Source organism: Equus przewalskii, chromosome 1 (genome assembly GCF_037783145.1).
Source record: "Equus przewalskii isolate Varuska chromosome 1, EquPr2, whole genome shotgun sequence".
Lineage (NCBI taxonomy): Eukaryota > Metazoa > Chordata > Mammalia > Perissodactyla > Equidae > Equus > Equus przewalskii.
This window is the reverse complement of record NC_091831.1, coordinates 51,751,668-51,778,970: the sequence shown is the minus strand read 5'-3', so window position 1 is coordinate 51,778,970 and position 27,303 is coordinate 51,751,668. Positions and strand designations below refer to the sequence as shown.

At 42.6% G+C, this 27,303-nt stretch overlaps 1 protein-coding gene across 1 annotated transcript; it reads right to left on the bottom strand.

Annotated features, from left to right (window-relative positions):
* Positions 1-328: 328 nt before the first annotated feature.
* On the bottom strand, positions 329-26,380 carry ZNF365 (zinc finger protein 365). The gene is made up of 5 exons (XM_070563398.1): positions 26,199-26,380; positions 23,727-24,482; positions 10,452-10,632; positions 3,903-3,940; positions 329-3,168 (listed from the first exon to the last, which is right to left on the bottom strand). Exons 2-5 carry the CDS (start codon positions 24,467-24,469, stop codon positions 2,910-2,912), a joined length of 1,221 nt encoding a protein of 406 aa, XP_070419499.1. The 5' UTR covers positions 24,470-24,482; positions 26,199-26,380; the 3' UTR covers positions 329-2,909.
* Between the last annotated feature and the right edge of the window lie 923 nt (positions 26,381-27,303).

Sequence of the window (27,303 nt, the reverse complement as noted above, 5' to 3'; positions counted from 1 at the left end):
TGTTCATGCTTTTTGCCAAGAGTTGACAAGTTTAAAAATACAGTGCAGGAAAATTACTCATAGTTGTGGAGGAAGATAAGAGAAATGTGCCAAATGGGCTTTCAATGAGGACTTCTCAGTGTGAACATACGTAAAAAGAACTTTTAGATATAGGCATTATGATAAAAACAATCAAGTTAAGTTCTCAAGAAAGCTTATAAGTACAAGATCATGGTGATTATATGTACAAGAAACAGCCTGTTCATGAAGGACCATTTTGATCACTGTTAATGGACCAACATACTTGGCTCTCCAGAAACATTTCAACTAGACAAAACATACCAACACCTTAGTCAGAAATATAGCTTTATTATTATAATATTTCATAATCTAAAAACTTTTTTTTAATTCTGGGAACAGAATATTCCAACTTCCAACAACTGATTGACCCTGTAGAATACTGGAAAAGTGTCTAGGCAATCTGAACTCTGCAGTTAAGAATCTGTAAATTAGTCTGGGAAAAAAGAAAAATAGTTCAAATAAAGATTTCTTCCTTACAAAACAAATAAAATTAGATCCATTCCTCAGTTTAACCTTGAACACGTTTTCCCAGAAACTTTGGTCATTTCTTCAAAAAAGCAACTCTAAGGTTGACTGCCCATGTGGACAAAGAAAATATTTAAAAATAAGACCCAAGTGGGACATGGCACATGGCTCAAGTCATAGCATGTAAGTGGGATATCCTTCAGAGTGAGCCAGCTCCCGTGTTTCAGGAGGAAATTTACGGGAAGTACAACTTACATAATGCATTTCCTTGTATGAGGGTCAGAATTTAGTTGGAACTTAAAAATTGTTTTTTAATATAATAAATCTTAAAATTATTTGTCTTGTGTAATGTACATAGAGTAGATATGACATTGTGGTGCTTTCTGAAGATTACTGGGTACCACTGCCAAGGAGAGCTGTCATGCCTTCTAGGCATATTAAATGAAAATGGAAAACGTAGGTTACATTAAATAAAATGGAAAAAAAAATCTGGCTACACAAACAAGTTTAAAAACAAGTTGTCGTTATTGCATACATACATTACAGGACAAAGAACATGCAATACAACTAACCAGTCAATTTTTTAGTATGCAAAAGGCTAAAGTGCAATCATAGTATAAACATCAATAAGAAATAACCTGGGAGGAGGTTAATTCTCCAAATAAACAATAATTGTAACATTATAATTTTTACAATGTTAGCCTAAAAACATGATATTCACAGCAATGTTTTCTCCCACTTGACAGTTGCCTATATACCACATGAATGGCCCATCTCCATGAGCCAAAAGTCAAAGAGAAGATTCAAAAATCAACATTTTCACTATAAGAGGTTCAAAATGTTTATACAATGATTAAGTTACACTTTTCAATTTACTGGTATTTTAAGTAATTGCTTTATTACCTATTTTTAACGCACTGCTAATCTGATGCATATTGCAATAACAACCATAATTCTACTAATGTTAATTAGGTTACAGTTTTAATTTTTAAAAGAAGAGAATTTAATCTACATGAACATATATAGTTAAAAAATCATCCACCACAAACACATACCTTTTCCATGAGTATTTAAAAATAAATTAATATAGTTGACATACATATTTTGTATGTGTTATGTGTATGTATATATGTATCTATTTGTGGACATAATTATTCTTATTTCCAGAAGGATGTCAGCACTTTGTAAACTCTGCAGGAGACCTGATGATATTGCTAAATTAAAAAAGAAGGAACATGGAAATTCATTCTTGAAGAAAACTCGTAAAGCAGGAGGTTCTTAACAAAGGCCACTTTAGGGAGGAAGGGGAGGATGGTGTCAGATTCTGGATCCCACATGCAGTGTTTATTTCAGAAATTACTTTAGAAAGTGGTGTACAACGAACACTTCAGATACTTGGTTGAAAGGTCAGAAAGTATACTTTAGTCATGAAAGGGCACAGAAGCAGCAGGAGGTGGAAAAGCTAGGCCAGCAAGGAGAAAGTCATGCCTACAGCTACGAGGAGCAGGGAAGCAATCCGCTGGCATCCAACCATCCAGACCCTGCCCTGGTGACGGCGCTGATGGAAGGGCTGCACTGTTCTCCCCCAGCACAGCACAAGCAGCAGCTATTAAATAGAGGCCGGCAGCACGGTCTTAGGGTGCAGAGGACTCAGCCGAAGAAGAGAGCAGAGTGGACCAAAATCGGAATAAACATGCATCCAGGGAAACAAAAAGCCCAAAACAAACAAACAAACTGGAAAACAGTCCATTAAAATGAGAACTGAACTCTGACTGAATGAGTCCCTGAAGCAACCCAAACATTGAAATCTTGATTAACCAGAACACTCAAGGAAACAGGATTCCTTATTTTGGAGGCTTCCAAACTAATTGAGGGGAAGGTTAAAAACAAACACAAATATTTTTCTTCCACTGCTATTAACAGAACTTTACATTCCTATTCTTTGCCTTGCAATTCAGAGACCAGTGGGCACAGAGGAAAGTTTTTCCAACCTGACATGCTGTGTGGCCGTGGGTCTGAGAATGAAGGACCACGGCATAGAATCCTCGATGCAGCAAGTACTGGAGACTGGGCTCAGTACTGTAGAAGATGGAGCTTTGTTTTACTAAAACTTTGAGATACAACTGACTTCATCTTTTTACATTCTTTCTGTAATTTGCCTCTTGCTTCTAAAAAGGGGCTTGTAAAAAAATTCTGGTTCACCGAGATTCCTGTTTTTAAATTCTGGTTAATCCAGGTGCTTGTATGGACACGAAATAAATGTGTAGTACCCTTTGCTTTCCCAGAGTGTCCTACTATGGGATGTATCCAAAAGGACATTATTGTTGGTTCCTAGAACAACACCCCCAAAGCCCAGCAACAGTGGTCCAGAGCCACCCACCCTTTTAGATGATGTTCACAATTGCTGTTGGCTTTTTTTTAGCCATTTTGGGCCTGATGTTGCCCTTGCGGCTAAGCCCCAGCTCCCCTTTCTTCAGTGGTCTGCAGAGCTCTCTTGGGGACTCAGCCTGTTCGTGAACGGCCTTCGAAGGCTGCGTGCTGGCTCTGTCATCCTTGGCTTTTTTCAGGTAGCTCCTTCCCTTTGGATGAAAATGGGTCTTGAGATCAGGGTGGTTACACACAGAATGTGGGTGCCCTCGGCTGCTACAGATGGTCGGGTGAGAGGGAGATGAGCAGAAAGAAAGATTTCTTTAAATACTGAAAAGAATAAAAACTACCTATGGCACAATCACTCCTGCATGCTAGAGTGGTGATAATGCTGCCAGTAAAACAAATAATATATATTCGTATTTTTCTTCCAAAAATTCCTGTGGCCTTCACAAAGCAGTTTCATGATACTAAATTCCCAGAGAGATATTACTAGTCCTATTGACCTGTGATAAAAACAGGCATAGAAAACTTAAATGACTATCCAGGAAAAGATATACAGTTGGTCTACAGAGAAGAAGGGACCAGAACCCCTACCTCTTGACTCTTTAAGTAACTACTAAAGGACTCAAACAAATCTGTAGTATAGCTATTATAAAGCACATGATCCATAGTATAAATGTGTGTGTATATATATACATATATATATATAAAATGCAGTACACATACTACATTAATTGTACTATAGAGCTATTATGACTACACTATACCTCAACAAGAAAAAGTTAGGCTATATAATACTGTAGAAATACTGCTGTAGTACTACCATACTGCCATATACTAAGACTATTAGCACATCTGAAAGTCACATTCACATTTTAGAAAGTATACAAGCATTTTTACCTGAAACTCTCAAATCCATTGGTATTATAGATATCAACAAAATGCAACAGGAAAACATATTATGCAAACATTATCAAATGGCCCAAGTATAAAAAAGATATACATACAGGCATTTGGGTTTCCTATTTGAGGAGATATCTGTAAGCTGAAGGAAAACAAATAAGAAAAAACATTACTTCACTTGAAGGTCGAATTTGGTTTTTAAATCTTCCTTGCTTATATTTTTAAGAAACTGTATTCCCATTAAGGAAGCCAGTAACTGCTATCGCACCCCGCCCATGGAGCATCCATCACAGCAGTGACCAAGAACGTCTTGTGCTCAGCCTCTGCGGCTCCCTGTTCTGAGATTTCCCAGAAGCCAGTATCAGATCTCAAAAATTTCAACAAATCAGAGAGTCCCCCCAATAGAGCAACGTTTGAAAAAACATGTTTTTTAAAAACTGGAATGATGTGCCATTATTTCTTGATTGATTCAGGCTGTATTTGCAGCTAATTTACTACAGCTGTGGCTGGTCACAGTGTATCAACTAAGGGGAAAATTGGCATAAAATGTTTATTGCCTAAAATACAACATTTCTAAAATGAGAGCATATGAAGACCAACTCCATAACTGTCCCTGAGGTCATCTATCATTGAGATTATTTTTCACTCCTAATAAAATATCCGCATGCACTTTTGTGGCTGGGCTCAGAATATCATTTGCAGAATAAATTGATAATCACCATTCTGTGATCCAGATGTCACCAACCACTTTATAGACAAACCCAGTGTATTCCCAACCTTCAGTTCCTGACCTCCCTCATGCAGCCTTCACTAAAAGAAATGGTGTCACATCAGAAGGCAGACCAAAAGAGGAAGAGGATGACAAAGAAAATGTGGAGAAAGGGCCATCTGGCTGTCCGGGGCCCACTGTAGAGAAGACCCGTGTTCCCGTTATGCTCAAATAACCTAAGAAACCAAACTCCACCTTACAGGATCACCCCTCAGGTTCTTCAGTCAGCAGCCTGAGCTTTAGACAGGAGCAAATCAGAAAGAAAGTTTCTTAACTTTTGAGGGTCGTGTCCTCAAGAAGGCAAGATGGGATTCTTGCCTTCTGCCTTTTGACACAATCAGAAGTCAGCATTATTGTTGACCCTGTTCACACTGGCTGGGTTCCGCATGAGATTAGTAAACATGAACAGAAAAAGGCACTTTCCTTGCATGAAGGTTGTGAGGTTATGCAACATACAAAGGAGGTGGGACAGATGGCTCAGGCAAACACCAGGCTGGCAGCTTCTGAGAACCCCGAAGGCATCAGCATTTCCACCTTCTTACCCTCCTGCCCCACCAGCACCAACAGGAGCTTCTCAGCTGGGTTCCTTAATGGACTTCAGTGTATATATAAACTGCAAAAAATTTACAGGGTTTCTCTTCCTTTAAATTCTTCCTTCCTTTTTTTAATGACTCTTGAGGCATAACAAAATTTCTTCACTTTACTGTATGTATGTAAGCATAGAGTCTGATGAGTTCTTGCATATGTATACATAATACCCTTTGGAATTTTATGCAAAGTTAAGAGAAGGAGAGAGAAAGCGTGTGTGAGTGTGTGTGTGTGTACATGTGTGCACATGCTTCCTCTCCGGGGAAAAGGCCAACAGTGTTATCAAATGTTCAAAGGGGTCCCTGACTTCCAAAATGTTTTAAGAACTACAACCTTAGCGCCTATGAATGTCACTGACAGACCCTGCTGGGACCTCAGGAAATGGGAATAATTGACTATGTCTTACAGAAAGGGAAATGCATTAATAAACATGGGTAAAGATGAGCCATAAATCTCACACACACACATATATACAGGTACCATAAATTGCACGTGTCTATATGTCACTCACCAGGAAAAATACTGAGCATATAACAAACACAACAAACCCTCAAAACAACCCCATGAGGGAAGCATTATCATCCTCAGTTTACAGATATGGAAACTAACGTAGAAAAGTTAAGTGGCTGGTTCGAAGCCTCAACGTTTCACCAGTGTTAGGGCTGGGCTTCAAACCCAAGTTAGCACATTCCAAGTCCCAGCAAGCCTTCACTCTGCACTGCCTCTCTACAAAGTATGGGTTTGTGTACATAAGAATAAGAGCAAGGAGGTGTGTACACAAAAAGTCTAGTGGAATCCACGGCTAGATCAGAATTTCTTTAGTGATCCTATAGATTAAGAAGCTTGGGGAGGAGGTGGGGCTCGTTATCAGTCCCCATAGAATTTCATATGCTCTCCTCCCCGTGAACACAAGAGGCCACTGTTCCTCCTGGTCCCTACAGCCTCAGGTGGATGGAAACACTCTTCCCACTTCACCTATCTAACTATCTCCATTTTCTCCTAGTCCAACTATTTCGTCTTCTTTTTGCTTAGGGAAAGGAGAGTCTGAAGATGGGGATCAACAGAGTCCCTGATCAAGGTTCCAGGTTGGAAAAATATACATATTCACTGAGAGCCAACTGCAGTGAAAGCCAATCTGAGTACTTCTAAAATGCAAACACAGCATCTCAGGTTATTATAGGCTTGGGCAAACTGGACACCCAGCCCTCCGCCAACTTCCCCTTTGTGGGAATAGCAGCACCATACACTCAATTGTTCAGGCCAAAACCTTAGAGTCATCCTTGATTCCTCTCTTTCCTTCACCTGCTAAATCTAATCCTTCAGCAAGGCTGACTGGTCTTGTCAATTCTACTCCCAGAACATATCCTATATACCCATCACTTCTCTCTACCTCCACTCTATCCAAGCTGCCATCCCCTCTCACCTCCACACCATAATAGCATTCTAGCTCGTCTCTCATTCTTTCACCCCTCCAGTCAGTTCCCCACAAAGCACACAGAGTGACTCTGCTAAAACACAGATCACCTCCTGCTTAAAATCTGCCAGTGGCTTCCCTGTGGGCTCTGGAATAGATCCAAACTCCTTAGGTGACCTAGGAGCCTCGGCAGGATCTGGATCCTTCCCAACTCTCTGATTTCATCTCCTACCACTCAAATGTGCCAAGCTTGTTCCCTAAGGCACCTGCATTTCCTATTCCTTTCTCTAGAACATCCTACTTCCAAATTTTCACAGAGCTGCCTCCCTCTTGTTATTCAGGCCACAATGCAAATGTTGTCTCCTCAGCAAGGCTTTTCACTAAAGCTACCGTGGACATCTCAAACACACCATCTTACTTTTTTCTTTATAGTAGTTATCATTATACAAAATTATCTTCATTACGTGTTTACTTGTCTACTGTGTCCCCTCCTGAGAGCAGGGATCCCATCTATCTTGTTTACAGCAGTTCCCTCAGCACCCAGTGAGTGCTGCGTCCCCAAAAAATATGTGTTAAATGAATTATTGCTAGTCCTAATTTAGCAACTGCAGGAAATAAACACAACACTTAAAATAAGATTATCCACGCTGTTTTGTGACCTTCCACTTGAGCAGTTCCCTGAGTGATTCTGGCAGATGGGATATTAGGTCACTTTGTGTCTAATTCGACAGCATTTTTCAGAGCATAAAGACAAAACATCTGAGTAAGCATATTACATTTTTAGAAACCAGCCAGGTGGAAAAGAACATAAATGCTCAAGGGGATCAAGGGAAAGATACAGATGCCGAAACATAATTTCAGAAAAGGCAATAAATGTGAGGGGGAAGAAAATTTTTCTAGAGCACAAAAGAATCTTAAAGCAAGAAGACACCCTAGAAAGAAGCAACTTACATATCAACCTAGGATTTCACTGCTATCTGGAGGCAGCAATGAGAAAAAGAGGGAAGAGGAGAAAGGGAGGCGTCTGGGGGTGGGTAGAGGAAGGGAGATGAAGAGGACTGACACTGTTTTTGTAGTGCAGCCTTAGACGAGATGGTGAGAACCAGGCTGCGGATGGTATTTCTGACTCTTTTGGAAAAAGGAGCTGAGGCGTGGGGGGAGGAAATCAGAATGTTCTGCTCCATCCTGGTGGGCACTGTGGCAAGGAGCTCTTCGGGGTGGGGCTGAGGCTCCAGCAGCCGGGCGTCTTGGTGCTCTATGCCTTCACCGAGCTGGGCCAAATAGGTTAATAGATATGACTCAAAGTTTTTCCTGCTAAAAGCATCCAAGTTCTTCTGTGTATCCAGAGCCACAGATACCCTGGGAGGCCAGACTCAACACTTTCATTACATCAAGGACATGGCTCCTAACTTCACAGGCGAATGGACAGTATTCCAATGAAATAGACTATGTAAATAGGAGAAATGGTCTTAAGGTCTGTAGACCATCTCATAATGTGGTACATGATGGTCCAAAGCAGAGCTTAGAGGATTTTACATGAAAACAAGGAAAATTACCTCTGCTAAATGCTTTCAGAAATGAAACATCTCATTCTTGGTCTTCTTAGAGTAATGCATCCTCCCTCCAATGGTCAGCCAGTTGACCCCACTACAGCCTGATTACACCCTACTCACAGTCAGCTCTCACTTCTAATTCCCCGCTACAATCTTAACTGTACTTTATTTTCTTTGAATTAGTCAACTCTTCCCCAGGTAGGTCAAGTCTGAAGAAGGTAGATGATACCAAGCTTGGGACTCAGAGGGCATAAACATAAATATTTATTAATTTCCTACCCTATTTGTATGTATGTATACATACGTATTTATGTGTGCATGGACATCTATGTTATGTGTGCATGCACACATACATATAATCCTATAAGTACACATTTGGCTAGAAGAGCTGAGATGCTGTTCAACTTCTGATCACATGGTACAGCATGATGAGAAATAATGACTGACTACATCTTTTCAAAGGTGTTCAATTTTCAAGATGGAAAAATAAACTGAGCACAGGAAGTAAGCGCAGAAATACAAATAAAAGAACTAATGGGCTTCTTTTCTTCCTTCTTGCCTTCCACTGTTTTCTCTTTAAGATTCCTCTTAGGTTAGTAGTAAAATTTCCCACATTTTTAGTTCTAGGTTACTACTTATAAGCCTAAATATTGAAATATTAATGTTATATTTTAATTTCAGAATTCCTAACCACCAAAGTCAGGTGATGATCAGAGAATTTAAGCAGCCAAAAGACCTCAGAGAGCATCTAGTCCAGCTGCTTCATTTTATAGAAGAATTACAGACACAAGAAGACAAACTGTCTTGCCCAGTCAGAAGCAGGGTGGGAATGATCTGGAAGCCAGGTCTTTTCACCTCACATCTGGGCTCCATGACCTCATACCACACAACCCTCTCCTGAGAGAGGGCAAGATGGAGAAGAAGGCAGGAAAGGGCTCAGAGTGTCCCTCTAGGCACAGTTAGTATGACTGGACTCTCAGTTGCCCAAGGAGGTGACTGAGGAATCAAGGAGGGGAGTAACGGTTCTCTCTCAGGACGTCCACCCAGAAAATATGTCATGTAGCTGAAACTGCTTTGATTACAGTTACCAAAACCTCACAGATGTAACAAACTTACTTCCTTCCAGTCTACTTTTGTTCCTGAATGGAAAGTTCTGGAGCTTGCATTACTGTTCTAAGGCTGAGTCTGCAGTATTACAGGAAGCACTGTCTAAGATTTCTTCATTTCTTTCCCTCCTCCCTCTTTCTTCCCTGTTGTCTCTCTCCATCCCTGCCGTGTCTTCCTTCTTTTATCCACCTGTCTTTCATTTCACTCCTTCTTTTATTACTTAATCATGTTTCCTTTTAATCTTGGTTTCCAGAATGCTCAAACTAAACTTGTTTTAACCAACCAACAGCAACCTTGCTAAACTTTTCATTAGCATAAATGTTTCCTATTTTTCTTTTCCTCATATATATAGTCCATTTGGGGGAAGTAAAAGAATCATTTTTAAACCTTCTGGGAAGGAAGTAAGCATAAATAAAGTTCAACAGATAATGAAGATGTTATAAATAAACCACTTCGGGGTTTCAACAATCCTTTCTTTGGCTTTGTAGTTTTTACCACCAAAAAAATTGTCTAGAGGGCAAATACGACCACCCACCTCCCTCACCTACAGTGTGGTTATTTGTACTCCTCCCTCCACCCTCCAAAGAGACCAGGGAATCTTGATCAAGCCACTTATGAGAATCTCCACAGTTCTCATCTGGACTCTGGGGTGTTCTTAAGCCCCTGAAACTGTATGTAAAATTGTATGCAGAAATCTATTCCATAATTTAACTATCACCTGTGAATTTTTCTTTTTGAAAATATACTTAAAGAATGTTTAACCTATAAAGATTATTGAGTAGTGTTTTCCTTTCTATTAAGGGAAAAAAAGATTACGTGGTTTAATCTTGCTTTACTGAGAAGGCCAAAGCTTTCATAAGATTCTCTTGAAGAGCTCCAAAACTCGATAATATTTTCCAATCTACTTGAACACCAAGGTTGGGACAGACGATTTCTTTGGATACACCAAATTCTGTGATTCTACAACATAAAACTATTTCTACCAATTCAGCTTGGCGTGGAGTTGGAGGGTGAAGAAACGGAGTCCATGTGCCAGGATCTCCTCGCTGACTTCCAGGTGTCTTGGATTTACTGGTATCACTTCCATAACACAGGCATGGCTGTGCTACGACATCCTGAGAGTCCCCGCAAGTCCCTCCCCAGCTCCCTTTTCCTCTGCCCTTGACCCAATCTCACCACACCCAAGGACCTCACACTTGGAGGCTGGACCTGTGCAACTTACCACATGCTCACTGACGTCTCGGCCGAGGCCAGCGGCCTGCTGGCTTTGATAGTATTCTAACTGCTTTTCCGCCAGTTCTACCCGTTGTAAGAGATTCTCGATAAAGTCCTGGAGCCGAGCTTTCCCTTGAACCTCCTTCTCAGCTGCTGCTTCGAGGAAATGGTTGAATGTAACAACTTCTCTGCAAGGAAAAATGTCAGAACACAAAATGGAGAAATAAGACAGGAATTCATTCATTCAACACATATTTACTGATTGCCTACTGTGTCAGATACTTCCCTAGGCAGTATGGCCACAACAATGATAAAAGAGAGAAAACTCCAGTTAAGTGATCACATTTAGAGATTACCTTTTAGTAGAAGGAGAGAGTCATTATAAAATATACAAATAAATATGTATGTCAGGCAATGGTAACTGCTAAGGAGAAAACTGAAACTGGGTACAGGGGAACAGAGAGTGAGGGAGGAATGGAAGGAGAGAGCCATATTTTAGCAAGCAAAGTCAGGGACGACCTATCGGACAGGGCAACATTTGAACAGACAACCTGAAGGAGGTGAGGAATAAGCCATGCAGACACCTGAGAGGAGCAAGCAGGGCCCTCGGTGGGACCGTGCAGGTGGCTCTGAGGTACAGAAAGGAGGGCTGCGTGGCCGGAGCAGAGTGGGGAATGGGGAGGGCAGTGGGAGCAGTGAGCCAGGTAGGGCCTCAGAGGTCACTGTGAGATTCCAGATTTTATTACAAATGATGCGGGAAACCATTGGACACTGTGAGAAAAGTTCTGACTTACATTTTAAGAGTCTGGATGTTGGGGGAGAAAAGACTACAGGGAGGGAAGGTATGGAAGCAGGAGGCCATGCTGAACACCAAAGTGCATAAAATGAGTCACAGTGTCCAATAGTATATTTTGATCAAAGACCAATAGTATGTTTTGAGCAAACAGCCCAAGAAACACCATCCTGAGGGAAGTCCAAGGTCCATTGGGAAAGCTATTTTAGCTGACATAAGAGAAACAGCGTGCAGGTTGCCCTTCCCTAAAAGTTGAGCAAAATACCTCAAACCATCCTCCTGATAATTCTACATGATTCATCGTGACTCACAAATCCTGAAAATTTTTCATAACTTCATTGCTATTTTATATCTTTTTATTTCTAATGCAAATATGAAAATAACACTTTCCTGATTTATAACTAAATAAGGTCTTTATTAAAAAATTCAGACACATTAAAAATATAAGGAAGAAAATATCACCTACAATTCCAATATCCTGAGACCATCACCATTAATATTTTGGTAGCCATCCTCAGGAGCATCTCTACAAACACACCCACACCCACACCCACACACACACACACACACACAGGTGCTTCACCTTTTCCTCAAGCCAAGTACCAGGGAATCAGCACTACTATTAGGTGTATATTATCACAATTCTCTTCATCTGATTTGCCTCACTTACTAAGAAATCATGAAGATCCTTTGAGCCATCCCCTTTGGATGTTCTGCCACCCTCACTGGGGCTAATGAATTCCATAATTTCACTACCTGTTGGATATAGTATTTGTTTTATGTTTCTTCAAAATCTCTCGCAACCTTCAGGGAGTGGCCCCTCTTTTTTCCACCATGTTCAACTTATGCAGAACCAGGATTCTGAAGACCGACCATTGTTCCCCCAGCCTCTTTCATTTTAGATAAGGGAATCCTTTTTTTCTTAATCTAACTTCATGCAGTTCTACACAGTCAATTAAATTTACTGCCTTCTCTGCATCTCTCAACCTCCACTTGATTTTTATTTTCCATTAAGCTCCATAATTTCTTGAGAGCAGAACTTCAGGGAAGTTCCGCCCAGGAGGTCACAGTTTCGCAGAAGGTCTTGCGAAATAGCTGATAGTAGCTTCCAGCTCCTCCAGTCTGTACGGCGAGTCAGCGTGCCACTTCTACAATTAGTCGTGATTTTTCTCTCTCAAATACATTATGGCACACTTGGTCATACTGAAACTTTGCTGACACTTCCTATAGAGTCTCTGCAAAACCTTTGGAATTATACATTTACAAAAACAGAAAAAAGTCTCCGGCCCCATGGCCCAGCGGTTAAGTTTAGCACACTCCGTTTTGGTGGCCCGGGTTTGGATCCCGGATGCAGACCTACAGCCCTCGGCAGCAGCCACACTATGGTAGCGACCCACATACAAAATAGAGGAAGATCAGTACAGATGTTAGCTCAGGGCAAATCTTCCTTGAGCAAAAAGAGGAAAAATGGCAATAGATGTTAGCTCAGGGTGAATCTTCCTCAGCAGAAAATTAAAAAAAAAAAAAATAGAAAAGAGACTGGTTCTAAAAAAGGATTCACTCAAAGAATTGCTCATTATACCAACCCCCTTTTTTCTAGTTTCCTATCCAAGATCAAACATAAACCCCAATCCTGTAATAATTCCATTATCTTTCAGCAGCTAATAAATATTCACATAAGAGAAGTAAGAGTCCCTTTGGAAAGGAGTTTTCTTTCATCAGCAAGTTTCAAGTTTATTTCCAGATGTTTACGTATGAGCCCCGAATAGAAGATGTGCACTTGCCAAGCTGTTCAGGCCATGGACACAAGCCAATTTTCAAACTCTACCATCATTCAGCTTTGATCTGCCTCCCAGGTGAGTCACAAACCTTAACTAGCAGCAAAATAGTGCAAGGTCCGTCCGGGTGCTACATTTAGCCCTTTCAAGGTTCCTACTTATGGCTGAGATCCTTCAGATGGAGTATCTTCACAGCTCAAAAGCACCATCAGAAACACAGCCCAGGAAAATGGCTGCTGCTTCCTCTTTCTAACATTAAGGCTTCAATTCATTCAGCATCAAGCCCATTACAGAGACTTCCTGGGTGATACTTACGGTAACTGAATCATGAAATAGTCTCCAAATTGTACTTAAGGGAAAACAACCAAAAACCCAAAACGCTCATTCCCATCAAACACAAAAACATAGAAAAAAGAGTCTAGTGTTACTTGTTTTTCAATTCAATTTGGTTTATAATAGTTACTATATTGAATTTATTAAAGACCTATTTCACATTTATTATGGAAAATATGAAAATTGACCTACTGCAGGATCTAACTGGGCAAAGGCTGATGAGTTGTTTGTTCTCTGCTCTAAGCCCATCACTCAATACACGACACATAATAAATATTAAATAAATATTGGTTGTAATTAATGTTTGAACAGGACAAGGAAGAAACAAAAAGTGAACCATAATCCTACCACCCAGAGGTAATTACTGTCAACATCCTGGTATATTTTTTCCACTCTTTTTTAATCTGTGCATATTTAGAATTCTGGGGCTTTTGGGCTGTACAGTTTAGAATATAAAAGAGCAATATTTGACATCTTAATCCCACAGGATTAACATCTCAAAAGCAAGAAAACAAATCTGAATGCCGTTTCTGATTGTGGCTGTATTGTTTTTTGGGTTTTTTTTTAAAGATTGGCACCTGAGCTAACAACTGTTGCCAATTATTTTTTTCTCTTCCTGCTTTTTCTACCCAAATCTCCCCAGTACATAGCTGTACATTTTAGTTGTGGGTCCTTCTAGTTGTGGGACATGGGATGCCACCTCACCGTGGCCTGATGAGCTGTGCCATGTCTGCCCCCAGGATCCAAACCGGCGAAATGCTGGACCGCTGAAGCAGAGGGCGCAAACTTAACCCTCAGCCATGGGGCCGGCGCCATGTGGCTGTATTCTTAAATTATGTAATGTTTTGCTACCGGTTCCACATAAAACTTTTACAAATTAACATGAATGCTCCTCACCAACCATGGAGTGTTATGTCATGCTACAGAAGCATCTTTTTCTAACCTCCTCCTCATTCAATTATTTTGTGCCTGAAGCTGAGAACTTAATTCCTTTGTATTTTTCAACCAACCTGGCACCAATGCTCACCTAATTTCAGTTTATGGATGTTTCACATCAACTAAAAAACAAGACATTAAAAACAAGGCTGATATTTTAATTTTAAATTAGAAGTTACACAAGACAAGGGCTGGAGAAATTCATCACACTGAGATTGTGTTTGGGTATCTGTATTAGATAAAAACAGTAACAAAAACCAGAGACTAATTGTGGAATATCATGTGTACAACTCCAGATTCCCCTTTCACATCCTGTTCAGTCTGGATTAACAATATCCAGGAAGACATATTATTTCCCCAAGGATTCTTGGGAATTTCCCGAATGGAAAAGAAAGAGGACTAACCACGTTGCATTTGTAATCTCTTTAATAATTGTACTCCAAAGAGTAAAATATCCATAAAAAGTGCAAGACAGACCAATGGATTTCAATGTAAGAGAGAACAAAATATTCACTGATATAATTTCAGATTCCACGTTGCCATTAACTTTTAGGAAACTACCAATTGTCAAGTTTTGGCATAGCATCAAAGCAGAATATCTATTATTCTCTGGAAAGGCTATTAAAATACCCCTCCATTCTCCTACTACATATCTGTGTGAGACTGGATTTCCCTCATCTACTTCAACCAAAACAATAAATTTGCAACCGATTAAATGCAGAAGAACTAACAAGGTCCAGTTGCATTCTATTAAGCCAGACATTAAAAATATTTGCAAAACTTACACAATGATGCCACTCCTGTCGCTAAATTGTTTCTGGGGAAACAAGTTATTTATATGTTAAAACATGTTATTTATGTTAACAAGTAACGGATTTCTTATCGCTATTTTTAAATGAATTAATAAGTGTTTTTTAAATTTCTAAGTTTTAATTTCTAATATAGTCATGTGCTGCATAAAGACGTTTCGGTCAACAACGGACCACATATACAATGGTGGTCCCACGAGTACCAGACAGCCTAGGTGTGCAGCAGGCTCTACCATCTAGGTTTGCGAAGCACACTCTATGACGTCCACACAAACATGAAATCACCTAACAACGCATTTCTCAGAACATGTCCCCCTTGTTAAGTGACCCATGACTGTAAATATCAACTGGTATAAACCCACACAAACAAAAGCTTTTTGGGTTCTTCAGATTTTTTTAGAACTGTAAGGGGAAGGGAGGCCAAAAAGTTTGAGAACTGTAGCCATACTGTGTACCAGAGTGATCCTGAACCTCAGAACTCTGCGGAGGGTGGACAACGTGGCCTGGAACAGTAAGATACAGCCAGGATCCAAATGTCTATTTATTCCAATATTCAGTAACTCAACCAACATTTACTGAGTGCTCCCAGGTACTGGGCTCAGTGCTGGGGCACTCATGAACCCATGACCATCTTCATGAAGCTTACTGCCTAACCCGGGAGTCAGCCACCTTGTCCTATGAAGGGCCAGGGAGTACATATTTCAGGCTCTGCAGGCCATGCAGTCTCTGTCACAACTATTCAACCCTGCCTAGCGCAAAAGAGCCACAGACCACATGTAAACAAATGAGTGTGGCTGTGTAACAACAAGACTTCATTGTTTATATATTTTTACTTTATTTATGAACGCTGACATTTGAATTTCATATAATTTTCATTGTCATGAATTATTACTTTTCTTTTCAATTTTTTGCAACCATTATTAAAATGTAAAAACCATCCTTAGCTCATGGGCTCCACAAAAATAGGTAGCAGGCTGGATCTGGCCGGTGGTGAGCTGACTCCTGATGAAGCGAGAGAAGCAGACACTAAAAGAAACAAGTACTCTGGGGCTGGTCCAGTGGTGTAGTGGTTAAGTTCGCACGCTCTGCTTCAGCGGCCTGGGGTTCATGGGTTCCGATTCTGGGTGCAGACCCACACACCGCTCGCCAAGCTATGCTGCGGTGGCATCCCACATACAAAATAGAGGAAGACTAGCACAGATGTTAGCTCATGGCCAATCTTCCTCACCAAAAACAAAAGAAACAAATACTGGAACAAACATGGAATTACAAAGCTGAGCTGAATGTGACTAAGAAAAAGAATAATATGATGCTATCAGACAGAAGAGTAAAAACACTTGTGTGGTTTCATTTTAGGTTCTCAACCCTGTAGCTCAGCATATGGTGTGAAAGCTGGAAGACCAGATGAGGCGATAAGGGCAAACCTGAGTGAAATTCAATCAGGGTGTGGGTACAGACTAGCCATGAGGAAATTAACCGATTCTAGGCTACTTCCAGCCCCATCTTTGACTTCTTGTTTGTTTTTTCAAAAAAAAGGTTAAATATGATTAAATCCAAGGTTTTAAGTTTTAAGCTTCAGTGGGAAGTTTGCTTACTAAAAGCAATATTTGATACTCAAGGAAAAAATACCAGTATAATACAAGAAACTGGACTGAAGTTCATTATCACGCGGGATCATCTGCAGACCTAGAAATCTGTCAGTATCCTGAGATTCACAGACATTCATATACAAACACAGCGAAGGAGCAATGAGCGAAAAAGCCCTCTCAACACAATCAAAGCTTTATTTAGGGAAAACATTTGTTCACTCATGAACTCATTCCTTACAGGATGGCCATAAGGTCTGAAACATAAATATTATTGCATTTTTTACAGATTGAACCCCCTCTGTTACTTCTCCTGAGGCAGGTTAAAGACAGGTTAAACCAGAAAAATCAAAGACATACTATCATGTGAACAACACATTCTAGAAGGAGGCGCAGAGAGAGAGGGACGCGTGCATTAATGCACTGTGGCACTCTCTGCAATTTTACACGGGCGTTGAACTACACACTGTTAACAAGGGACAGCACACTCATCACATCACATATTGTAATCTACTACCAATACACCATTTACTACTCCCCCAGGTCTCCAGCTTTCATGGCCATCCTGTAGCCTTGTGTTCCCCTCGGACCTCATCAATGCACATGACCTCCCTCTCTGCTCCACCATCAGTGAATTCCCTTCATTCAGCCAGATTCTTACTTTTGCACAAGCTGTTCCCCCACCAGACTTCCTCCCCATGCCTTTCCCAAGCCCCCACTCTTAATGATCCCTTCAACCTCAGGGCTCTCCTGTCAGGAAGCTTTCCCAGAGACAGGCCTGGGTGCGGATCAGCTGACCTGTGTTCTCCCGCAGAACCTCCTATCACAGACCACACCGCAGAGAACTAGTTGTGCCGTCTACCCCATTCCACTGTGAAGTCAGTGAGTTCGGGGACCCTGCCTGCTCCTTCACTGTGGGACCCCCAGCACCTAACATAAGCCCAGCAGACAACAGGGGCTCAGCAAATTTCCGCCGAATGCATGAAATGTGCAGCTACATCTCTAGCTGAATATCATTAATTGATGAAAAGATCCTTAGATTTCTTTTTTAATTTTTTCTAGACAAGTCGTAGGGCATAAAACCAGTCAGTAACCTACAATACGGGTATCTCCCACAGGAGCCGGGGCAGGATCTAACACTGATGCCTCTCTTCAATTCTTAAACAACACTTTAACATCAGCTTCTCGTCCTAAAGGTAAAGCTCTACCAAGTCACTTAAATTTCATTTTACAGTACTGATTTATGAACCTCTTCAGAGGCATATGAAATGGTAAAAATAGCTCTGGCTAAAAATAGTCTAGCTATTGATCACAGACCACCTGAGACAGACCGTAATGTCAGCCAGGAGACAAACCCTGAAGCCAAAGTTAACCGCCTCCAAGCACCGGGAGCCTGGCTGCCAGCTCGGAGCTCAGGGTCGGCTCCTGTGTACCCATGGGGCCCCACAAGGTGGAATCTGCACCTGCCACAGGTCTGGGGCCACGTCACATCTCTACTCTTGTCACCGGCCCTTTTCCTCATTTTTCTTTTTTGGATTCTTTGAAGAAATCAAGGAGCATATATTTCTCATTAAGGATTTAAAAAACATGGGAAAGTCAAATTATTCTTATTGATTCTAAGTAGACCAACACTACATTCTGAGCTCCTCAGGCCAGAGAGAGAGAGGGGCTAGGGGGAGAGGAGAGAGAGAAAGGGGGAGGGGGAGAGAGAGAAAAATAGCAAATCTTCCTGGGTCTCAAATTTTACCACATGACATCCCTAAGAGAGCATATTTGACAACCGTTTTTTCCTATATTAGTTTATCAGTCTGCATGGGACATAAGAGGACCCCATTTATATAAATGCATTAAAATGTGGAGCAAAGAGACCCCTCCCCGTCCCACTGAACTCCACATCTAACATGAGTTTTCTTGGCCTGCTTCCTAGCTATGGATCAGTCTGGAGACCAAGTTGTCTATCCACTGCTTTAGCTGATCAAAATGAGGAAAGACGTAATTAAGTGGAAGGGTTGGGCTGTGCAAAAGCAAGTTACCAAGTCAAACCTGCCTTTTAAAGGAGAGCGTTCCACAGGGGGCTTTGGACAGAAACCTAAATGGACATTACCTGGGTCAGGCCACCCCTATATGTCTCTTTTATCATATCCCTAATGATCTGTTTAACGTCTATTTTCAAACCTTCTGGTCTGTATCTGCCATGAAAGCAGTAACTGGACTCACTTGGTTTACCACTGTATGACCAGAACCTAGAACAGTATCCGACACTCAATAAAGATTTGTCTTCTGGCTGACTCTTGGGTGGGAACAGGGCAAATGATGAAGGAAGAAGGGAAAGATTACATCTATGGCAGCTTGCAAGGGAGCAGGATGGAAATTAGAGGTGGAATTACAAAGAGGCCGCTCATCGTGGTCAAAGGCTGGCAGGGGCACGGGCTCCACCCTGACTGGGCATGGACATCGAGACTTAAGTTAAAAGCACTTGCTGGAAGTCAAAAGCCCTGGGCTGGTGTTCTGGAAGCTTAATATCATAACCATACTTATGACACCACCATTTTCCCATTTCCTAGCACCTTTGATGCCAGCTGACATTTTCTTTAATCTCATCAGAAAAATAAATGATGTCACCATGGCAGCCCTCTCAAAATAGAAAGGAAGCAAGCCCGTTCCAAAATGGGCCAGATTCGGTATTACATAAGTCTTGACACTTCGGGCAAATAGCACATTTTCAAAAGTCTGGCTGTGACACAGTGAATTAACGGAAAAAGCACTCAGCGGAGAGACAGGGAATGTGGGTTCCAGTTTCAGCTTGGCTACCAAATTTTTGTCCTTGAAGAAGTCATTCCACTGCTCTGGGCCTTATTTTCCACATCTGTAAAATGAAGATGTTATCCTGAAGGAGACAAGGGGTATGTTCCAGCACTAAAATTACACAGTCCCCTTAGGGGCCATCTCTAACGGTCACTTCCTTGCTGTCCTTCAATGTCACTCTCCTCCGGCCACCAATGCACATCCCGCCCCTCCTCACTCCCTCAGCATGGCCTCTCCAGACAGAAAAGTCTGCTCTCTGACATTTCATCAACTTGAAACCATGGCTTGTATTTGAGCACTGGTTCAAATCACCCTGGGTGTGAACATGGGTGTGTTGAGGGGTATGTTTTATTCTTCCTGTGCAGAGTGTAAGCTCCTTTGTGAAAAAGACCAAGAATTTTATGTTCCCCCCACACACCTAGCACAGTTCTGGGCACATCACAGGTGCTCAGTCAGGACTCTGCAACCTCATCAGCAGAAAAGCGTGCGAGTAAATTTAGGATTACTGTTGTCACACCGATATTCTCCACGACCCAGGTGATCGACTCTGCCAGGAATCAGCTCCTCTCCACATCCATCCTCTCCTGTGAAGCGATACCTTTGCTGCAAGGGTGGCCAGGATTGATTTACCTGATTACTGCCAGTGCTACCCTTACAGCTCTGAAGACTTGAATAAGTAAATACCTGTTTCCATAGGACTTTTAAAGTGGCAGAGACTTCACAACCATGATGAGCAACCTCTTTCTTGGATTTGCACTCCAGAAACAAACAGATTCGGTCATGCGCCACATAATGACATTTCAGTCAACAATGGACCACATAGATGACCAGGGTCCCTTAAAATTAGTACCACATAGCTTAGGTGTGTAGCAGGCTATACCATCCAGGTTTGTGTAAATACACTCTATGATATTCCCACAATGACAAAATTGCTAATGACGCATTTCCCAGAACATATCCTTGTTGTCAAGCGATGCATGACTGTACTTCTCGACAGAGGGACACTGAGACTCACCAGCACAAAAGCACAAAATATTGCCAATTCAAACAATCTTCTGTGCTGTGGAGCATATATAAGACTTCTACAATCTGAGGTGATTCAGCCTACAGACGGCCTCAGGGCAGAATCGGCCCTTGAGTCGTTCATTCGTTTGAAAGGATTCTAAACTTGGAAAAATCCATAAGCAAGGGAGCCTCATGTGAATGTTAAATATTAGATGTTTGCGGTTTTTTTTTAACTGAATCTACTATCTGTGTCTCAAAGGGTCCCCAGAGTTTAAGTCAACTTCAAATGGGACTGTAATCACCTACTTCTTTCACAAATGGGCCTTGAGAGCTCATACGGAAGGGTTTAGAGCAGGGGAGCACAGCTCGTTATGTTCCCTGGTCAAACAGGGTCCTTCTGTATCGGAAAGGTCACCTCTTCGGTGGAAAGCACAGCTCTGAGAGGGATGGTGAGGAGGGAAGAGGCACCGCCCAGCCAGGCAGATCTAGTCAAATTAACCTAGTTGCAATGGTGTGGCAGATGGGCAGCTGGCTCGCTCTGCATCCCCATTTCAGGGGGTTGGGGAGTTGCAGAGGCTGGACACTGTAGACACTAAGGGCCCAAGCCACAGTCGCTCTCTCAGACCAAGAGCTCCACTGTCCTTCCTGGAAACAAGACTCTTTCAGTCCTATCTTATGTACAGAAAGAGTTATTATTTGAGGCTTGAATACAGAAACTGACGGGACAGGCCAAGTGAAGGCTTAAAAAAATGAAGACTTTGTTTATTTTATGTTTAAAAGTTTAAGGCAGTTTCATTGCATTTTCATTTAAAGTGTGTGTTTTTTTTAATGTCATTGCTTTTCTTCCCTAGTAGCCCAACAAGGTCATACTAAAAATCAACTCATAATTTACCCTCAGATATACTCACAATGAACAAAGATCTAAGTATGGGTGTTAACTGAGGCACTACAGTCATTCGTTGCTTAATGATGGGGATAAGTTCTGAGAAATGCATCATCAGCTGATCTTGGCATTGTGCGAACATCCTAGAGCGAACCTACACAAACCTGGACGGTATAGCTACTACACACCTAGGCTATGTGGTATTTATCTGTGGATCACCATCATATATGCAGTCCATCGTTGAACAAAACGTCATGATGTGGCACATGTACTAGGAAAACACAATAAAACCATGCATTCATCAATAGCAAACTCGATTAAATCAGCCATGATGCAACCATGCCCTGGAATACCATGCAATAGCCAAAAGGCATGACATAACTTCATATTTAGCGCATGAATCATACTGACAACATACTACATTATAACAAAAAAACCTCCACAGACAAGTGGCAGAATGGTACATGTCATGATTCCGTGTGGGAAAACACAGTAACTCTCTATGTGTGTATAAAGTGCATATGATCGTTTGCTCATAGGAAAGGTCTAGAAGGACATTCACTGAACTAAACAGCGGCTGTCCCCCGAGGATGGGGTGAGATATGCCTGGAGAAGACAGAGGACGTTTAACATAATTCTACCCTGTTAAATTTTTTTTTTAAGTATGCATTAGTTTTTCAGTTGGTCCTGGATTAACTACAACTCATTATCATTACTGATCCACGCATGGCCCACTTTTACTTAAGTTAGTTCAGTTATTTTTAATAATAAAGCACTCTTGAGCTCACCACCTGAAATAAAAGCTAGACCCTTGACGATAACCTAGATCTAACTCTGCCATGATATTGTCTTCCCATACTCCAGGCCATCACCAACCCAAATCCCACGTCCATTATTACTTGTGTCATTAATAAACAAATTACAACAAATATATGCAAACAATCTGGTTCCTTTTAAATTCATTGCTCTTGAATCAAACAGAAATACCACAACATTTAATTCTAGGCTTTTCTCTGCACCATAGGGCAACCCCATCTGCCATTTTTCCGGTGGTGCTATGTTAGTCACCCTGGTGGCCATAACATTCACGGCACTAACTTTCCACCAGGAAAGACCAGAAGCCAAGAGAGAAATACTTTTTGTTAAAGATGATCTCCCTAAAAGCAAAGTAAATCAGTGGCTGATTCAAATCTGTCCTCACTACGCAATTTAACAAATGTCTACTTGAGCAGAGCAGGATTGCCCTCTGGGTAGAACGTTAAGCATTTAGTGATAGCTGGTGAGGATCGCTTTAATAAATAGGGTTTCTAAGCCTCTTACCAAATGGAGGAAGCTTTAATTATTACATTTTAAGAGACAGTACAAGAGAGAAGAGTGCCAGAGGGCAAAGAAAGCACGAAATTAAGTCAATCTCTATGACAGAACTCAAATTATTTGGAAACCTTCCTTCTAGCATGTTTTAGTCTATCAATTTTCATGTTCTTTGATTCTATGAATTCTGAGCCTCTTTTTAAAATTAAACCCAACACTCTGTATTTGGGAAATACGCTTCATTGTTACGCATACTTTCCTAGTTTGGGTTGAATCCATACTTATTGATAAGGAAATACTTTTCCAAGTATAATAATTTTTACAAGAACTTCTCTGATCATTGTAAACTGACACGGAAAACCAGCGTCAATTCTTTGCAAGGAGGCATGACTTAGCCTAGTATCACATATCAGTTTACAAAAAGAAAATTCTCAAACTTACATCATAGAAGTATAGCAATCTCAGAAAATTTCCTCTGGGTTTCCTAATGTCTGCTTCTTCCAAATAAAAATTATAATTAAGTGGATTCTCAGCTATCGACATTTAATTAACATAGGCTGTTAAGCCAAACAGCAAAGAAGCCAAAATTATTTGTATTCAGAGCATATTTTTATACTTGAATAAGACAGCATCTCACGTTCTGGACTTTCCTCCATGGAGACCCTCAAGAAGGAGTGGCTCCCGGAGCAGGCCCTTTCTGCCTTCCCATTCAACGGCCCCCAACACCAGGTGGCGCTGGGAACAGATCCCACCACAGAGAGACTGAACCACTCTTCTCTCTAAAAACAGTATCTGCAGTTTACAGTTTCCAAGGTGAGACGGGATTAGATATTTTGACTTTCACGTTGCTTGGCTGCAGACCACACAAAGAGAGGGTACATAATATTAAAAGCCTTGTGCCTCCTACATTCAACTATCTCGATGAGAAATGCAGCCCAGGTATCTGCAAGCAACAAAAACCAAACCTCACTTAACATTTGCTTGTAACTCGAGGGGAGGTGCCTACAGCAATGCGGTTAGCATCCTGTTCGGGCGCCACTTACTCCTCTTTCCTGAGAAGCTCCTCCTCGGACTCCGTCAGGCGCTGCCTCAGCGCCGCAATCATCTCCACGGCCACGTCCACCTGTCTATTCAGGGCCCGCTCTCGTCTCTGAACTTCCTGCTTTTTCTGAGTCAGCTGAACAAAAGCTGCCCGAACTTCCAACAGTTCAGCAGTTTTCTGAGCCAACTCTTTGGTGAGTTTATCAATTCTCTTCTCGATGGTCCTGTCCACGGCTTCCACCATCCGATTGAACTTTTCTCTGACATGTGCCTCGAAAGAAGCTTTGGTGTCTGGGGTGGGAAGGCCGGGACTCGACCGGGACCCATCCAGCGAGTCTGCACGGAGGTCCACTGCAGTGTAGGTCTGCACGTAGGACACAGGTCTCTCTGCCACCACCTCGAATGGCTTCCTGTCCTTGGAGTGTTCGTGTGAAATGCTATACAAGTTAACATAGCTCGGCTTCTGCTTCACCACGTTGCCACAGCTCTGCAATTTTGCCTGTTTCAGGGGTTCTGAGGAGGTGACTAGGTCTGTGTCTTTGAGGGATGGAAGGAGGCTGCATTTTGTCAAGAGGGTTCTTTCCTGGTAGCTGTGACTGAATTCCAGATGGGCCCTCAACGACGACAGGCTTCTAAATCTGGTATGGTCTCCACACCTCGGGCAGCGGAATGGCAGGCACACAGCAACATTCTCAAAGGACTCCTGCCAGGGGTATCCGCTTGCCTCAAAAGCCTGCTGTTGCATTACTCTAAAAGTCCTGGGCAGAGGAAAATAAAACGAGTACTTTACATGTCTGTTTAAACAATGCTACTGAAGTGATTGTTGCTGCTCATCTTTATGAGGGCAGAGGCTTTTCGGTTTCAGTTGCAGATATTACCTTATGTTAAAATTAAAACCTACACCCCACGGGCCAAATCTAGGTACAGCCATCTGTTTCCATATTGTCCACTACTATTTTTCCACTAAGTGACAGAGGTGAGTGGCTGAGTCAGAGACTCTATGGCCTGCAAAGCCAAAATTACTTACTACTTGGCCTCTAGAGAAAAAGTTTGCCAACCCCTGCCTAGGATAAAAAAGGTGGGTAACATTCCCTTTTCACAGATGAGAAAATCGGAGCAAAGAGGTAAAGTAATTAATCTGAGGCCAGACGGGAAGTGGCAGATCCAGAAGTGGAATTCAAGTTTTCTGCCCTCCTGAATTTAGTAGACTAACTGCAAAACCGTGCCCTAGTTTACTGATACAATCCTGATAAACATGAATGCATAAAATGAGGAAAATTCACATGAATTGTTCAAATAGGTCCTAAGAGAGCAAGCTCAGCGATCTTTCCTCAAGTATAGGAAGGATATTATTCAAACTAGGCACAGTGGCATTAAGCACACCATCAGCTGGAAAGTTTTCCATCTAAGATTTTTGCCGTTACTTTGTCCTTTAATTATTGCTGTGATGACATAAGTTAAATGTTATCCTAACAATCACGACCTTCTATACTAAAGATTTACTGAAATTTAGGAACCCAAGGGGTCAAATATCATTTGACCTAAGTGGGGCCGTGGCCAAGACTATCAAAATAGGGTGTTCTGGATGGACTGCCTTGTCTCTGATGCTGTTTTAACAAGACAAACTCTAGACAGAGCCAACGTGTGAACCAGGTAGGTATGAGCATAACTTTTTTAATAACAGGAAGTTCTTATTTCCTAGTAGGAATGTATCTTAGCCCTAGCAACAGATGACTGCTAGCAACCCAATTCTGCAAGCAGCGCAGATCTATTCCCTCCCTTAACGGTTTCGACTTAAACGTATCAAGCATTGGGCCAAAAAAGTGGGAGACCAGGTAAGGGTCTAAACCGAAAACTGTTGTTACTGGGCCCTCAACCGCTTCAAAGGCAGAGGTGCAAACGGTCCCCAGACAGCTAGGCAAATCTTCCAGGTTATCAAGCCTCTGGCACGCAGAGCGGAACCTCTTCCCGTGCTACGCTGGGTTGTTTAACCATCGGTTTTCTGGGTATGAGATGCAAACCCCAGGAATGGGATGCGAACCCGGGCCAAACACGCAGGCAAGAGGGGAAGGAAGGGGAAGTCAGGATTCTAGGGGGCCATAGTAAAGAGGTGGCATTCTTGGATGGGGAAAAGGGTAACCACACACTCCGGGAGTACTCAAGCTTCCAGGGGCCCAGCGGAAAGCCCAGTCCACCGGGTTAGCAGGGAAGCCTTAGTTTCCTCCGCCTGGGCAGGGCAGGCCGGCAACGACCTGCCTCGGGGGTCCGACTCTCCCCGCCCCCGCTCCTCGACAAGCCAGCCCGCGGGTGCCGAAGCGCGCAAGTGCGCACGCGAGTTCCTGCAGGTGGGGCCGAGAAGCCCGAGTGCCCGCCGCGCAGAGGGGACGGGACCTCCTGCCCAGCCCCGGCCGGCCCCCTCCGCCGCGCCCCCTGGGCTGGGCCGCCGGTGCACACGCGCCGCGGCCGCCACTTACCCGACTTGTTGCTGCAGCTGCAGCTGCTGCTGCTGCCGCCGCGGCCGGTGCTGCTGCTGCGGGAGCGAAGCGGTTTTCAGCAGAGCCGTAAATCAGGCTGAGGCGGCCCGCTCCCACCCCCGCGCGCCCCGGCGCCGGGCCGAGCGGCGGCCAGGGCGGAGCGTGGCGCGGCCGGCGGGGGCGGCGCGGCGGCCCGGCCCGCGAACGCCCGGGGTGCCTGGAGCGCGTGGCCCCTGGAGCGCGTGGCCCCGTGGGTGACACCCCGGGCCCAGCTGCCGGGAGCAGCGTGCCCTCCCCCCACCCGCCCAGGGAGCGCGATCGGGATTCCGCTGAGACACGGGGAGAGATGCTGGGATCGCTCCCCGAGGAAGACAAGGGGAAAAGTGTGCCCACCTCGGAGGCGCTGCGCTTTCTGCAGGCCCTCACAAGCTTTTATGCACTTTACAGTTGTTCAAGAGCGGGAGAGCGTGGACGAGGATGGAGCGTGGCTGGGAATTTTCGAAAATCTGCCGGCAAGGTCCGGATGTTCATATTAGGACCTTGGTCATCCTAAGCAACGGGAAGAGACTGTCCCAAATAAGTAGCCTTCCTAGCGGAGTGTTCTGATGCTAAGTTAACCGACAGAACTAAATCTGGTAAAGTGTATTGGTTGTGAATAAGTAAAACAAGATCCCCCCATCCGCGGTCCCCCTCCCCGGCACCCCCCTCCCCCCGACGCAGAAGCAAAGATTTATCAACCGAGAGTTTATTTCCTTCTACAGGACCCTAGTGACTCAGCTTTAAAAAAAAAAAAAAAACTGTTTTGGGATATTCCCAGTCTTAACTCTTGAAATATGAAACCAGGATAAAAGTTATTGTTGTGTTTTCTTGTCAAAAAGAGAGATTGTTCATTTGTAGACAGTTATTTAAATGTATCTTCTTGACTCCTCAGGGTGTCTCTGTTCTCAGAGCTTACTATTACTCATTTCAACACTGATTTTATTTTAACTGTAAATATCTCAATAATTATCTTAGGTTTTTTTTTTTATGAACAAATGAATCATCACATCGATGTAATTAAGAGCCCAAGCTCTGGAGTCAGACTTGATTCAAATCCTGGCTCTAG

Coding starts and splice junctions, on each gene's coding strand:
- ZNF365 (XM_070563398.1), bottom strand. CDS start 24,469: ATGCAACAGCAGGCTTTTGAGGCAAGCGGATACCCCTGGCAGGAGTCC. Junction 10,633..23,726: donor GAGCTTCTCAGGAAAGAGGA/GTAAGTGGCGCC, acceptor TTTTCCTTGCAG/AGAAGTTGTTACATTCAACC. Junction 3,941..10,451: donor GAGACGTCAGTGAGCATGTG/GTAAGTTGCACA, acceptor GTTTTCCTTCAG/CTTACAGATATCTCCTCAAA.